General features: G+C 41.3%; 1 protein-coding gene across 2 annotated transcripts; it reads left to right on the plus strand.

Annotated features, from left to right (window-relative positions):
* Positions 1-1,688: 1,688 nt before the first annotated feature.
* cabp7b (calcium binding protein 7b) lies at positions 1,689-10,478 on the plus strand. Of its 2 annotated transcripts, none has more exons than XM_084687412.1 (5): positions 1,689-1,797; positions 7,327-7,470; positions 8,104-8,216; positions 9,992-10,152; positions 10,355-10,478. In XM_084687412.1, exons 1-5 carry the CDS (start codon positions 1,689-1,691, stop codon positions 10,476-10,478), a joined length of 651 nt encoding a protein of 216 aa, XP_084543538.1. The 2 variants fall into 2 exon arrangements, with proteins under 2 accessions (XP_084543538.1, XP_084543539.1); XM_084687413.1 differs by having other exon boundaries at positions 9,992-10,139; positions 10,351-10,478.
* Positions 10,479-15,709: the final 5,231 nt, after the last annotated feature.

The raw sequence follows: 15,709 nt of genomic DNA on the forward strand, positions 1-15,709 counted from the left end.
CTGCATTGTGAGGAGAATAGACCTGCCAGACCAGCCCCGCGCAGGAACAAGGAGATGGCTGAGTGGTGGAGTGTCAAACTGCAGATCAAGACGATGCAGGTCTGAGTGTTTTGTCTGATGCTTCAGACGAAAGCTAAATAAATGCTAAAGAAGTTTGTGAATCTCTCTGTGGAGCCCATGCACCACTGTACAATGATCTTCCCAAAACACAAATACATTTTACAAAGGCCCCATTTAAGGTCCACATCTAGATCACATTGAACCAGCAGAGTACATCTGGTAATATGATGGAGGCGCAAGGTTATCTCAACTTGTGTCAAGCCATCTTCTATTCCTCTTACTGTGACAGTAGACTCCACCATCATCCTGGTTCTCTAAAAAAAGCATATTTGTCATTTCTGTCAGACCCGCTTTGGATGTCATTGCCCTGGAAGATCGACTTATTACAAACGTTCCAGGCAATTAGTTAAAAGCTGGAATTCAAGTGTGTTCAAAAAGTCCATTACCACCCATTTGCAGCAACGAGATCATCTTTTTTTTCATAAAGGAAGCATAGGCTTTTGCGTATTGAACCAAGCTGATTGTGTCTGAGTTGATTTCATGAGCAATCTGTTCAGCACTCAAAACAGTCTCATGCTTACATGACAGGCAGCCTGAGTTATACCACTCGTGCGCTATTTTGTAAAATAATTTAGAACGTCTTGGATAGGAATGGGAGGGGGTGGGGGAGAGATAGGTGGAGGAGCGCGTGGCTTTTGGAGTGCGCGAGCTGAGAGTGAGCCAAAATGAGACAGCGCGCGGAGAACAAGACTGAATCAACCTGCGTACGGAGAGTGCAGGCTACACCTCAAAAAACGAGTCGCCGGGGAAATCTCTTGAACATCTAATCGGAAGACATCCGAGAATTTTAAGGGTTTGGGTTTCCCCCCCTCTTTTTTTCAGCTAAAAAACAGGCAACCTATAAAACAACCGTTTGCTATTTCTGCAAGATCATTTAACTGGTTTTGAGTAGGCTAAGCAAGACGCAAAAACAATGATGTGAAAGAAATGTGAGATACAGATGACTCTTTTAAATTATTTAACCCAAAAACCTGAACCTATAGGATCCAACTTAACATATTTCGGTCCTTTGAAATGCGCCTTCTTGTAAATTAGTGACAACTTTGACAGAGAAGCCCTCGGTGCAGACTCGGGTTTCAGTTTGACCTGTTTTTAATGCATTTTCGGAATCCTCAAACGCTTCCTTCACGGATGTGCTAGGGTCTTGTGGAGGTATTTTCTTGTGAGGTCTCAATAGAGTGAGTTTATGGCTTGAAGGAGTGTGTCACCAGTTTATGATGATTATTGTTTTAGATAAGACAATGCGTCTCGTTTGTTCAGCCTGAACAAACTGTAGACTGTAGCCTGTTTGTCTTGACTATTTTTGCATTCGGGATGTAGCTTGTGTGCATTGAAACCAAAGGAGTACAGCTTACACTTTGTCACCGAGCTCGACGTTACACGTTTCTGTCGTTGGGTTTCTGAATGAACTAAAAGAACGCAAAACAACCAAGAGCACTTAAATATTTAGTTTCTGTGGACTTTTTTTCTCTTCGAAAAGCGGACAGCCTACCGAGTGGAGTTTCCATCAAAAACCACGGGGAGCTATATGACGATCGCCAAACAGGTGTTGGTTTTCCCTCGCAGAAATGCCAGTGCGTGCTGTAACTACCAGGTTCATGTACAAGGGACTTTGCACAATTCCAGATATCCTATCGTATCGAACACCCGTTACCTTGCCTGAGGATGAGGTGGAAGGTGAGATAATTACTAGTTTATTGTTTCAAACCAATACCATTTGCATGTGCATTTAGGTGAAAGTTGAGCTTTGACATCATTAATTTACTGCCACCATGAGTTCAGGACCTTGGATAGCGCCCCATCGCCTCAATAGATGTCGACCTGAAAAGGATAAATAGAATGTCTACCAACTCCCGTTCAGTATGAAACATTCTCACTTGCCCTGCTTTTATCTGTTGCAACCCAACATGTAACCGATTTATAAATGGGGATATATACAAATAAACCATCTGCTCTCTGGAAGAGAATTCCAAAAATCACTCCAATGTTTAAATAGGTTCCTTGACATATTTAATGACATGGGACCAATTGTAGTTGGTTGTTGGCTGTTGGTTTGACAGCTAAAATAGAATTGACAATTTTAGATAACATAGTCATTTTGAATAATTCCTTATTAGTTTATTATATAATTCCTTGTTTATATAATGTCAGGAAATGTTCTATTTCCGATCTTGTACACGCACCAGGTTCACAGTATGTCACTGAGACAGGTTGTCTTGCCTCTTGAAAGGAATGACTCACAGAAGCCAATTAAGTGGGACTATATTCATGGTTTGCCTTTTGCTGGCGTTTTTTCTTGCTAAGTTTATTCCTGATTGATAGCCCAAGTCACAAGGAGGTTAAAGGATCCAAATAATAATGTATCATAAAAAGCCTGTGATGGACTTATTTGTAAAAGCAGCAGTCATTGAAATTATGAAAAACCTATGAGTTAAAACAGAATGAGTTGTTTACTGTAGGACTGCCCAGTACAGTGTATCAATAAATGACAATGAAATGTAGAAGCAAAATAGCTTTTTCCTCATTGTAACCAACTCTTACTGAGTTGAGATTGATGGATACAGCATCACATCATTAAGCTCTTCTCTCTGCCCAGGGGAACCATGCCAGAGACCATTACTACACCTGTCTGAAAAGTGAATTGGCAACATACCAAGACACACATCTCCATTCACACCCATGCATTCAAACATTAATCTCCATTTGAGATTTTTTACTTAACACTAGAAGAAGAAAAAAAGACTAGATGAAAAGGAGTCGCTGGTCAGACATAAAATAATGGCACAGCTAATGTTTCTGCGGCCTGAAGACAATCAAACCTGACATCCTTTCATGGCGATGATGAAAATCAATTTTTGCCTTCAGCTGTTTGCGGGATTTCCAGGCCCCGTTTCCTGATGACCAGGCCCCCTTCCTGCCAAGCTGTCTCACCTCCCCAAAATATTTATTGCTTTGAGCAATTCATTTGTCATTACAAACCCCCATAGGGGGAAATGGATCTCATTAAAAACTCGGCTAGGAGTGAACTTAATTCAAAGAATGAGATCAAAACAGAGGCTGCCGTGGCTCCATGTGTTGCTGGTGGAGAGACTGCCAGGCCAACGGCACTGTCCCGACCGTAGCTTTGCTGCACAGTCGTTAAAACATGGAGAGGAGGCTGGCTGGACTGCTGGATGGAGAACATGAGGTTCCCCTGTGGCCCAGGAACTTATTTATGTCTGCTATAGTGGATATTGGTTTTGGTCTAGGAACTTTGGAACCATACTGCCCTCTGTGTTCGATTGTTTTGTCTTGTCCAATTGAGAGGACATCCTAAAGTGAACGACCTCTGAAATTGTAAGTTATACAGACATACTGTATAACAAATTAGAAAACTACGTGTGGTATGGCTTTCTCTTGAAAAAAAAATGTGTTAGCAAAACCCAAACACCTATGTCCAAAACCTTTTCACTGGATTTCAGGAAGTTAATTTCAACAAAATGGCCAGATAGGCTTTTACGGACATCTGTTATATTTCAGAATGTTTCAGATGTGTTTCTCAAATACCTCAAGCATCCCCTGCTATTGCATACTGGCCAAAATGTCGCAGCTAAGTGCTTCATATCCCTGCACAAGAGAAAGGCATGTCTGCCGAGATAGATAAGACTGTAGTTCAACATAAACTTCCTGGTTTTTCAGTGTAATGTTCTTCCTGTTGCTCGGTGCCTAGGAGCCAGAGAATGGTATTTATAGATCCCAGTGTGTAGAAGGATCCCCCAGACACCTGATGTAGTAGTGGGCTGCCGATCTGCTTTCATTTAGCATGCAAAGCTGTCTTTGTCACAAACAGAGGGATGTTACACAATGCTGTTCACACAGAGACGAATGAAGACGTATAATCATGCACCAGTCTTTCTTTCTGGAAGCTGAAGGATGGAGGCGTCTGAATAAAAACAATATTGATTCATCCTTCTGAGTTTACAGTAGAAAATAACATAACATAATTACATGGGGAAACTTTCAGAATGCCACTGTAAATTGTATTTAAACAAAATAAATATGCTTAAGAATCTGATCAAATGTCAACTATTCAGTTCCTCTCTGTCGCCTAACTGGAGGCCTAGGCTATGGGTGGATTTATTCCAAAGTGGGAGAGTAGTATTACAGATAAGCTTAGATTTTTACAGAATGGTAATCAGCGAATTCCCTCTGGAGACTCAGGCAGTTTAAATGAGCTCCACTGAGGGTTTGCTAACAGTGATAAATCATACCTCTCATCTTCAAGAACCCACATAACTGTGACCTAAGAGAAGCTGGGCATTCACAAAGTTAGTTACAAGACCTCCTCTACTGAACCAAATACACCTGCCTATAGTGCAGCAATTCTCCTAACCCATCAAAAGGAAGTGAAATATCTACTTATTATCTGTATCTTCAAGGGGATTTAAGACCCAAAACACCAAGAGCAAAGCTATCAAGCAAAACAAGGTCATTCCTGGAGGGAGATCATTTACTACCTGGGAACCAGTAAATACACAGAATACCTGTCAGTCAAGTTTAATAATTCTTGTTGCTAAAGCCTGGAGTGTTTCACTTCCCAAAACACAGCAGTATTATCTTGCCAATGGCCCAGACGAGCTAGGATCACATGAAAGATGAGACAACAACATAATCACAATGCAGAAGTTCATATTTCACTACCTATAGCAACATAACCTCAAATACCTAATAAGCTAATTAGCTATAAGTTATATGATCAGTTATTGCGGGGAGTCAGGTGGCTGAGTGGTTAGGGAATCGGGCTAGTAATCAGAAGGTTGCTGGTTCGATTGCCGGCTGTGCCAAATGACGTTGTGTCCTTGGGCAAGGGACTTCACCCTACTTGCCTCGGGGGAATGTCCCTGTACTTACCGTAAGTCGCTCTGGATAAGCGCGTCTACTAAATGTAAATGTAAGTTAGCCAAATGAGCACATACGTCAGTGTCCTTGAGTAATATACAATCGCAAAACGAGTTAAGGTTCATGGGTGTCACATTCGCTGAAGTGTCTCACCTTGATGTTGATCCTAGTGGGCGAGCAGGGAGTACAAAGTCCTGAGCGTAGGAATCCATTGTCCTCCGGTTAACAGTAGGACTAGGACACAGGAGAACAAAGGTTCAGAAGTTCCCATTACCTCAGGGATGACAGTGCGATCCCCTGTGTAGCTGTCTTCTATTCGGAAGACTGAACAGAACTCAATTTACCTGGAAATTAATCTCTAGTCCAAGCTTTACCAAAGTTGTTAACATGAAGGTAGTTCTATTTATGCAAGCAGCTGAATGTTTGAAATGGATTTGGACTTACAGTTTTTTTTTGTAATGGGTTTCGATTGTAGTTTGATACATTTTCCGAGAGGAGTGTTGATCCTTAAGACCGGTAAATGGCCTTGGATATATCAGACATTTATCTTGAGCACTAACAATGATAGCTGACATGCAATTTCAACTGTGGTCAAAGATCTGGTGTTGCACAATTACTCTGAAGTAAATTGACTTCGGCAGTTGGAAAGAATGTCTTTGTAGTATTCAATTGTCCAAGCACTAGAGCATGGATTCCAAATCAAATGTCTACAGCAACAACATAACTATTTTTTTTTTTTTTTTTTTAAACCTTCTGGACTGACCTTGAAAAGACACTGAAGGCTAGAATGAATGATGGGCTATTGAACCAAAAGGGGTTCCACTTTAAGTCTGACAACAGAACAGCCTGTCAGTGGATGAAAGTATATATCACTGGTGCTGAATTAATGATCTGTCACTAGTATCTGTCTGACAGTGTTCCTTTTGTTGAATGGCATAATACTGTCCCAGCTGTGAGTGGAAAGTATTAGCTTGTTATTTAAAAAATACCACTTACTGGTCTGAAAGAAATGGAACATTTGTTTTTAATGGCTGTTTCAAACTGTATTGTGCAGTGTTTCTAGAAGTCTTGGGTACTGTTTCTAACAGCATTGTGCAAGTTTTTAGCAAGAGAGGTAGAGAATGTGATTGAGAAAGTGGAGAGAGGATGGAGAAGGAAAGAGAGAGAAATGGGAGAGAGAGAGAGAGAGAGAGAGGAGGGGAGAGAGAGAGAGAGAGAGAGAGAGAGAGAGAGAGAGAGAGAGAGAGAGAGAGAGAGAGAGAGAGAGAGAGAGAGACAGAGGGGTGGGGATCACAGCTCTGCATAGATGTACCATGGTAGACAAAAGGTGAAAACCTGACAGCAGATCAGACAAAACAAACATGCCGCATGCCGGAGGCTGATGATGTCCCAAAAAAAGAGAAAAGAATCCGGGTTCTAGAATGGATCCGTGTTCTAGAATGGATTCTCAGCAAACATTCTATTGCTGTCTGTTTAGCTGAAGCAAATTTCTGCTTTGATCTGCAGCACGCTCAAGACATTGTTTAGTGCTCTGGGCCTCTGTCATGAGTAGCTGAGTCTTCCCCCGAGAGTCCTGCAGACACTTAGTGCTGCATTCAGCTTGCATTCTGATCTTTATAATGACAAGGATTCACATGGCATAGATGAGTCACTCGGGAATCGTTTTAGCTCACTAAACAAATGCCCCTATGGGCATAGAGTCATCCATTCATTCATGGGATTCATTCAGTTCTTGTGCGAAACCCATTACCACCAGGGAATAAAGAAAATAAGTAATTCCTTGAAACACGTGCTGCTCCACTTTTTAGTTAGCAGTGTGTAAGCCCCAGAGCCTTGTTAAGATTTAGCAACAGGCTGCTCCCAGAGTATCAGATGCTAAATGTGGATTAAAATATCACTGGTTAGCATTGGTTTATAGCATTGATTGGTGTAATAGCCCACAGTGTCTATTAGCGTCTATTAGGCCAACGTTTAGTTTGGTAAATAGCTTTCAGATTTCCTGTCTTATACCCAGTGCATATAAGGGTATAATAAAAATGGGCTCGATCATGTAAGTAACATGGCAAAGATGTAAAGAAACTGCTCAAAAGGGTTTGTGTAAAAAAAAAAAAAAGAATGACTCTTGACTTTTAATGACTCTTGGGTGATGTTTCGTTTTACACAAATAGCTGTCGGGCCATGAAGCATTTCATCAAGCCTGTTCACGTGATACTCTCTCATCCCTCATCCCCCTCCCCCCTATCCCTAGAATCAATAACATACTCAACCTAGCCCAATCCCTATGTCACTTCCTTTCTCTTCTCCTTCACCCTTCCATCCGACCCGCAGAGATACGGGAGGCTTTTAAAGTGTTTGACCGCGATGGGAACGGCTTCATCTCCAAGCAGGAGTTGGGCATGGCCATGCGTTCTCTGGGGTACATGCCCAATGAGGTGGAGCTCGAGGTCATCATCCAGAGGCTGGACATGGACGGCAAGTATCTCCCAGTCGCTCATCGACACACCTACAGAACATGAACTAGTTTAAAATGATTGTTACTGTGAAATATTTTACTGTTGCTTGCTTTTCTACAGGTACACTCTGTCACTTTTTGAGGTTCATGTTGTGTAATTGTAACTTGTTTAACGACATGCTCTTAGGGTTCTTCCCTTTGGCACTTATTTGGTTTTACACAATGTGTGCTTCATGTTCTGGCTACCCGCAATGTTTGGAGCTGTCTTGTTGTTATGATCAGTGACCTATGCACTTTTGTAAAACTCTCTCTTGGAAGTCGCTTTGGATAAAAATGTCTGCTAAATGAATAAATGTAAATGAGCACACAGCACAGGATGCCAAAAGTCACTTTGATTACTGATTGTACGTTTACTTACTGTGTATTGTCAAAGTGGATTTACATTTATTTTTTTCTTTATTTTTTGTTTCTTTCCTGTGTGTTGTGTATTGTTGCAGTGGATTGCATTTATTTTTTTCATTTTTTTTGCAGTATATTGGTTTTGTTACATTATATTTTAATGTACTGTACTGTACTTTGTGTGTACTTTCATGTATTGTGTATGTACCGTGTGTATCTGTTATGTGTTCATGCCTACACACTTGTTTTTGCAGGCGATGGCCAGGTTGACTTTGAGGAGTTTGTGACCCTCCTGGGGCCAAAACTATCTGCAGCTGGAATGCCCGATAAGTTCCATGGAGCAGATTTTGACTCTGTGTTCTGGAAGGTATACAAATAAGTTATCAATTTTCTTTTTTCTGTAAAGTCCCCGACATTATATCAGGGTTAATTATGATTTAGTGAAATGATTTTCCTGAGGGCTTTGAAACTATTTGGTGATAATAAACCATTTTAATTAAAATGCCCATGAAAACATGATAGGAGTTAAATATTGTGGCTGAGCAGGTTTTCCTCTGAAGTTTTTGAAATCGATTCTATTTCTTAATCAAAGGCGGTCCTCGTGCAATGTTCACTCAATTAACAAAACCCTTTTTATGAGTTCATTGTTTACGGCCCGTTGGTCACCAATTTCAGTGATGAATCAAAGACAACACAGAGTGCAAGACATTGGCACGACAACGGGCGTTTCTATACTAGTTATACTTTACAGTATTATAAATATAATGTTATAGTATACCATTGATTTATAGTCAATATTGTATATTAATAATAGTATATTATTTATAGTTTATTTCAGCATAGTGTGTAATCTGTGCAGTAGTATAACACACTTTATCCTATACAGAACTGTAGTACAAAGTAGTCTACACAGTCATATAAAATAGTTTATAAACCACAACTAACTTCAGATTTGACACATGTAACATATTATCATCGAGATATGTTGAGTTTATCACCCTGACTTGACAACATGAGCCACACATTGTCATGTTCTCCTCTGTTGCCCCAGCGTAATATTATATTATAAAGTAGTGTAGTCTATACAGTTGCATTAAAGACAGTGTTCTAAACAGTACTGTAGTATAAAGTACTATAGTACTGTAGTAAAGTAGTAAAAAGGATTGTGTTCTATACAGTACAGTAGTATGAAGTACTATAGCATAGTAGAATGACAACACTGGTTCCCGTGCCCCAGATCTCACTGCTCATTCTTGCTCTCCTGCCTTAGTCAGTACTGCAGTCAGTACTATAGTCAGTGCTGTAGTCAGTCCTGCAGTCAGCAGGACTGTTTCTCCTGTCCTCCCTCAGTGTGAGACTGTTTCTCCTGTCCTCCTCAGTGTGAGACTGTTTCTCCTGTCCTCCTCAGTGTGAGACTGTTTCTCCTGTCCTCCTCAGTGTGAGACTGTTTCTCCTGTCCTCCTCAGTGTGAGACTGTTTCTCCTGTCCTCCCTCAGTGTGAGACTGTTTCTCCTGTCCTCCTCAGTGTGAGACTGTTTCTCCTGTCCTCCTCAGTGTGAGACTGTTTCTCCTGTCCTCCCTCAGTGTGAGACTGTTTCTCCTGTCCTCCCTCAGTGTGAGACTGTTTCTCCTGTCCTCCTCAGTGTGAGACTGTTTCTCCTGTCCTCCTCAGTGTGAGACTGTTTCTCCTGTCCTCCCTCAGTGTGAGACTGTTTCTCCTGTCCTCCTCAGTGTGAGACTGTTTCTCCTGTCCTCCTCAGTGTGAGACTGTTTCTCCTGTCCTCCCTCAGTGTGAGACTGTTTCTCCTGTCCTCCTCAGTGTGAGACTGTTTCTCCTGTCCTCCTCAGTGTGACACTGTTTCTCCTGTCCTCCCTCAGTGTGAGACTGTTTCTCCTGTCCTCCTCAGTGTGAGACTGTTTCTCCTGTCCTCCCTCAGTGTGAGACTGTTTCTCCTGTCCTCCTCAGTGTGAGACTGTTTCTCCTGTCCTCCCTCAGTGTGAGACTGTTTCTCCTGTCCTCCTCAGTGTGAGACTGTTTCTCCTGTCCTCCTCAGTGTGAGACTGTTTCTCCTGTCCTCCTCAGTGTGAGACTGTTTCTCCTGTCCTCCTCAGTGTGAGACTGTTTCTCCTGTCCTCCATCAGTGTGACATGCAGAAGCTGACCGTGGACGAGCTGAAGAGTCTGTTGTACGACACGTTCTGTGACCACCTCACCATGAAAGACATCGAGAACATCATTATGACCGAGGAGAGCCACCTGGACAGCCCAGAGTGCCAAGTGGACATCGACAGTATGACCTCAGCGTTATCTATCCATAGATGTTATCCCTAAGATGTTATTCATTGATGTACTGCATGCATTTTAACATTGACATTGTGGTAAATTCATTTAGAAAAGCACGTACACATTTTTTTCTCACTTCCTCCCTCATGCTTTCTCTCTTTCTCTCTCTTTCTCCCTCCCCTCAACCCAAACCCTTCCCCACACACACACTCACACAGCAAGCCCAACACAACAGGTGAAGCATACGTGCGTGCGGAAAAGCCTGATTTGTGCCTTCGCCATTGCTTTCATCATCAGCGTGATGCTCATCGCAGCCAATCAGATGCTCAGGAGAGGAATGAAGTAAACACAGGAGCTCCATCCTCTTCCCAAACAAGTGTTTTCTTTTTGTTTGTTTGTTGTTTGTTTGTTGACATTCAACTTAATGTGTTAGAGGGAAGAAATAGAGCTGTGACCCCATCACCACATTTTAATCTGAAAAAATCTGGTCTGAAATCCATTTTAGCGTTTTTGGTATTAACAACTGTCAAAAACAGGAGCGTAAAATCTGTAAAAAAAAAAATACAAAAGTAAAATACAGATGTAAAATACATTGTTGCTTAAAGGGCTGGTAAGAATATCAGTCAACAACCTAAACACTCATGGACTTAGAGCTCAATAATAAGCCAGTGTTGTGGAAGCATGTCTCAAAGTGAACCTGTGTGGTCTGTGTCATGATAGTAACCATGTTCTCTCTATGGTTCAGAGACCAGGGGTTATTCCAGAAAGCAGGTTATGCAACACAACCGGGTAAATTAACCCACCAACTGATTCACAATGTTGCAGCAACCTACTGGCAATGTTGCTACAATGCTGGGTGTCAGCTGGGGAGTTAACATACCCGGATGTGTCAGATAACCTGCTTTCTAGAATACCCCCCAGTATGTATTAGATAGTCGGAGCAGGGAGTCAACAGTGAATAACCTGCAACTACCTGTTGTAACAGGAGTTACGCTCCTACACGCAATGTGTGGAGGCTCATAATTTGCACTATCTTTGCATAACAGTTTTCGATGAGGTGTGTTTGAGCTAGCTGCAGGGGTAACCTCTGTGACCTCATCACTTCCAATATTGCCACCAATGAGCTACTGACGTAAAACAGCAAAATACTGTACATTATTTACATTTAGCAGACGCTCTTATCCAGAGCGTCTTACAGTAAGTACAGGAACATTCCCCCGACAATGTCATTTGGCACGGCAGGGAATCGATCTGGCAACCTTCTGAGTACTAGCCCGACTCCCTCACAGCTCAGCCATCTGACTCCCTCTAAACCCCTACTCCCTCATTATGATGTTGACAGACAGTAATAATTAACTATTTGGTGTTTCCTGACCCACCACGTTGTCCCAGTAGTCACACACGGTACAGTGTCATGTAAATATGTTCAAGATAAATGTGTATTCTTAATCTATGTGGTGTCAAATGTCAAAAGTTTGATGTATCTATCCAAATAATTATGCAAATGATATGATTATTATAGCAAAAAAAAGTACTTAGTACATTAACGACTTTTGTAAATATCAGTACTATGTAAATGTGGAGACAATTCCAAAAGCTCTACATGTCTTGCAGTATTCTGTGATGGACACAAACATATCAATGTTGTTTTCTTTTTTGACATTTATGTAGAACACCAAAACAACATATTTCCACTATTGTTTAATTTGGTCTATTTTCTTATTGAGAGGAAGGACACCTTATATCTATGATTCTATTAAGAATGCAACACATTAAATATTTTGTAAATCAGGGTTATAATGTATACTTCCAGGTTAACTGGAAATAGAGGATATGTCACACAATTAATGTGTTTTAAGGCCATGGACTTACATTTAACTTAAGGGTTTTCTGTCACCTATTTATTTTCAAGAGTCAGTGCTTTCTTTACTAATGTTTGTCATAAAAAAACTTTAATGAAATGTTATATTTTTTCTTGCTATTTTTATCAAATGTTATCAAGAATATGTATCATGACAAAGATATTATTATATTACAAAGAAATAGAGCTTGCAATAGTCTTCAGAAGAAGGACAACCAGTTGCTCTTTTACTTGTTTCCTTTGACCATACAACATATGTCCATAGATTACGTTAATGCAAATAGCTAGTGTATTGAAAAATAGGCAATGCTTTATAGACGTTTAAGCAATTATACAGCGTATCGTATGTTTCAGTGGCATTGAGGTAATATGGTTGTTCTACTGTTGTTTACGATTTGCCAAAACTTAAGATTTCTCTTTTGTTTTATAACTCATAGTACTGTGACTTACCTTGAGTCAAGCTTTGAGCAGCTCTGATAAGTCGTCTCAAGTAACTATTTCAAGCTTAGTAGAGTTTGAAAAATGCACTTACCAATGATTTCAGAATTCTCCTGCGGACAATTCTTGGGAAGAACAAACCTCAAAGCCACCAAATGTATTTTTGTCTGAAGTATTGTAATTGTAAATAATGATGCAATACCTGCAAGCAAAGTGAACAGAAACACAAATATTCTAAACGTTTTGCACTTCCTATCTTCTTCATACATGGAGCATACAAAAATGTGTTTCAATTCCCCTACAGTTACAGTTGAACATCCAATGAGATTATGTCATTAATATGTGCTGTATTTGCACATATAGAGTATATTAATATCTACAGTATATAATAACATCAAATATGAAACCTGTATGTGTGTGGTATCTGGAAGCATGCAGTCAATTAAATACATAAGATTCAAGCCTTTTGTCATGTGTGGTTTTTCACAGACACAGCTTCATGTTAGTGGACCATTTTGTTCTTGGAATAGACCACTAAAATGTGACAGTCTCAACATCACATGAAGACTAGCTGACAGAATAAGGTAATGGCATTTCATTCATGAATCTAATGTGGTGTATATTTTAGGGGGTATGAGTACATAATTCACTCGCCTGGTAAACTATCACATGTCCCTAACTCCGGTTTGAGGTTCAGTCCTCTGATTGGGTTATGTGATAGCCATTGCAAGAAAACATGTCATCGTTTCTATCTGTGATTGATCGGTCAGCTGCTCCGGCCAATCCGTGACCACGTTCCGGTAACGCCCGCCGCCTCAAACGGCTTTCGTCAGAGAAATCCCAGGCCCGCTGACCACAGTTAAATGAAACATTTACATTTAGTAGACACCCTTAGCCAGAGCGACTTACAGTGAGTACAGGGACATTCTCCCCGAGGAAAGTAGGGTGAAGTGCCTTGCCCAAGGACACAACATCATGTGCACCGGCCGGGAAACAAACTAGCAACCTTCAGATTACTAGGCCGATGCTCTACCCGCTGAGTCACCTGACTCCCTTAACGCGAGCGTTTTGATCACATCTGGTTTAGTTTTTCCTGGTAGAACCTCTCTGCTGCCAGTGTGAAGGCTAACGGACGTCTCAGACTCTTGCAGCAGGGGCGACTCTAGAATCAGACCTTTAGGGGTGCTCAGCCCCCAATGAGAATGTGACATGAATACAGTGCCTTGCAAAAGTGCTAAACCCCCTTGCTATAAATCCTTAATTAAACTGGATTTTACAATTAATACATTTATGTATTATTATGCAAAATATTGAATGAAGGAAAAAACTAAGGATGTTTCTTTCTACATGAACTACCAGCATCAAATGATAATAAACAATAATATATGTATATATTTTAGGGGTGCTAAGATGAAATTCAGAGCACCCCTAAAAAAGGTCTAAAATGCAGGAACTCAAAATCCAAACTTCGGTTGAACAGCCAGTTATATAATCATCGTCAGGGCTCCACAGATACCCGTGGATCTACAGATCACAGATACCCTCGAGGAAGACGAGGAGAAACTCCCAGGGAAATTCTGCGTAGAAAATGAAAGAAACCATGGGAGGAGCCAGTCAGCCAGGGCCCAGATGGCGTTCCCCTTCCCTGGACTCGTGGGACCCGCATCCCTGTCACCTGGCAAGCGGGGGGTCCACCAAGCAGACATCATTAGAGGATCCACATCCTCAATGTCGCCTCCAGATGTTAGAAAGCAGCCCAGTTACAATTTCAACTGCCTCAGCTGGTGCTGCTTTACGTGAAGGCGGGATTGAATGTCGGTGCAAAAGAACTGGCACGGAAAACTGCCCTTTTTCAAAGACATTTGTGGCTAATTTTATCAACCCCCTCAAGCAGAGATTATAATAATGTATGCTCATTTTTGCAATTCTTTGGGAAATTTCAAGATGTCACCAAATCTGGGAGTTGATTCTTCTAGGGTTTAGATGCGAATGAGCTGACAGTACACCCACACATGAAAAATGTACAACCTGTTACTTGATATTTTTATCTCTTTTTTCCTTCTTCTTTGTAAGCTCCTACCACAGTGGTGTCCCATATCTATGCTGCTTTGCATGACAGACGCTCTGGTTTCGACAGTGTAAAACCTTGACAAACTGGCAATCCGGGTAGCTCTGACAAGAAGGCCCTCTGAATTTAGTGAGTTTAGTTCCACACACGGGCGTGTCCTCCTCACGATGACAGCGCCTGGATTCGGTCTGGGGAGAGCTCTTCCCCCTGAGGCCGAGAGCCCCACTCTCAGGGTCTAGCAGCCTGTCTGCAGTGGGGGCCTGGAGGGCATGTGGGTAGACAGCGCTTTCATGTCGTAGATAGCCCACGATCCCTCTAAGCTCTATCGGGTTTTTAAGGACGACAACCAGAGGAAGTTGGAGTCAGAATCAGACGAATCAGAAGGGATTTTATTCACCATGAATGTTTGCACAAACAAGGAATTTGCTTTGGCAGGAAGGTGCATAAATGAAACATATAGGAATCTTGAAACTTAAATATATGCTCTAATTATACAAAAGGAGCAAATTCTAGCTAATACTAAGGGGATTTAGAATGAAAAATAAAATATAAGTAGCCATAATTACAATCTAACCTTAAGTCCAACTTGATGTTACTTTTATCGAACATCGTTGTGACGTGGGAGGATGATGGTGTGACAGTTGATCCTGGTGCGTAGTTTTACATTTAGTCATTTAGCAGACACTACGAACGACCTACAGCAAGTACAGGGACATTCCCCCCGAAGGAAGTAGGGTGAAAAGCCTTGCCCAAGGACACAATGTCATTTGGCACAGCCGGGAATCAAACCAGCGACATTCTGATTACTAGCCCAATTCCCTAACCGCTCAGCCATCTGACTCCCCAGTTGTATTTCCAGTGCTAATACTGGAGCAGAGGAATACAGGACACTGAAATTAGGATTTTAACATCTGAAAGAGGGATATGAGGTTTGTTTTATGATTCAGTACTGCAGATAGGCTGAAAGTAATTAAAGTTGAGGAATGGCAATCTATAACGTTATTCTTTCTCCACACATATTTAGCATTTCTTAACTATGTATTTATTATTTGATGACAGGAAAATACATCCACTGTACTAAAGGAAGCACTCTAAATAAATGATAATGTAGATCCACTAGGAAGCTAAAAATAGATCTTATAATGAGTAAATCCAGGCAGCATTCCAGACAAACAAACGATCTGTACCCCCCCCCCGCCCCAAAAACATG

The sequence above is a fragment of the Hypomesus nipponensis genome, chromosome 22 (assembly GCF_054491055.1).
Source record: "Hypomesus nipponensis isolate SF chromosome 22, ASM5449105v1, whole genome shotgun sequence".
Lineage (NCBI taxonomy): Eukaryota > Metazoa > Chordata > Actinopteri > Osmeriformes > Osmeridae > Hypomesus > Hypomesus nipponensis.

Excerpts from the sequence above, each read along its gene's own strand:
- cabp7b (XM_084687412.1), top strand. The coding sequence starts at position 1,689 with ATGCCAGTGCGTGCTGTAACTACCAGGTTCATGTACAAGGGACTTTGC. Across the intron at positions 7,471-8,103 it reads CCAGAGGCTGGACATGGACG|GCGATGGCCAGGTTGACTTT; the intron begins GCAAGTATCTCC and ends TTGTTTTTGCAG. Across the intron at positions 8,217-9,991 it reads TTGACTCTGTGTTCTGGAAG|TGTGACATGCAGAAGCTGAC; the intron begins GTATACAAATAA and ends GTCCTCCATCAG.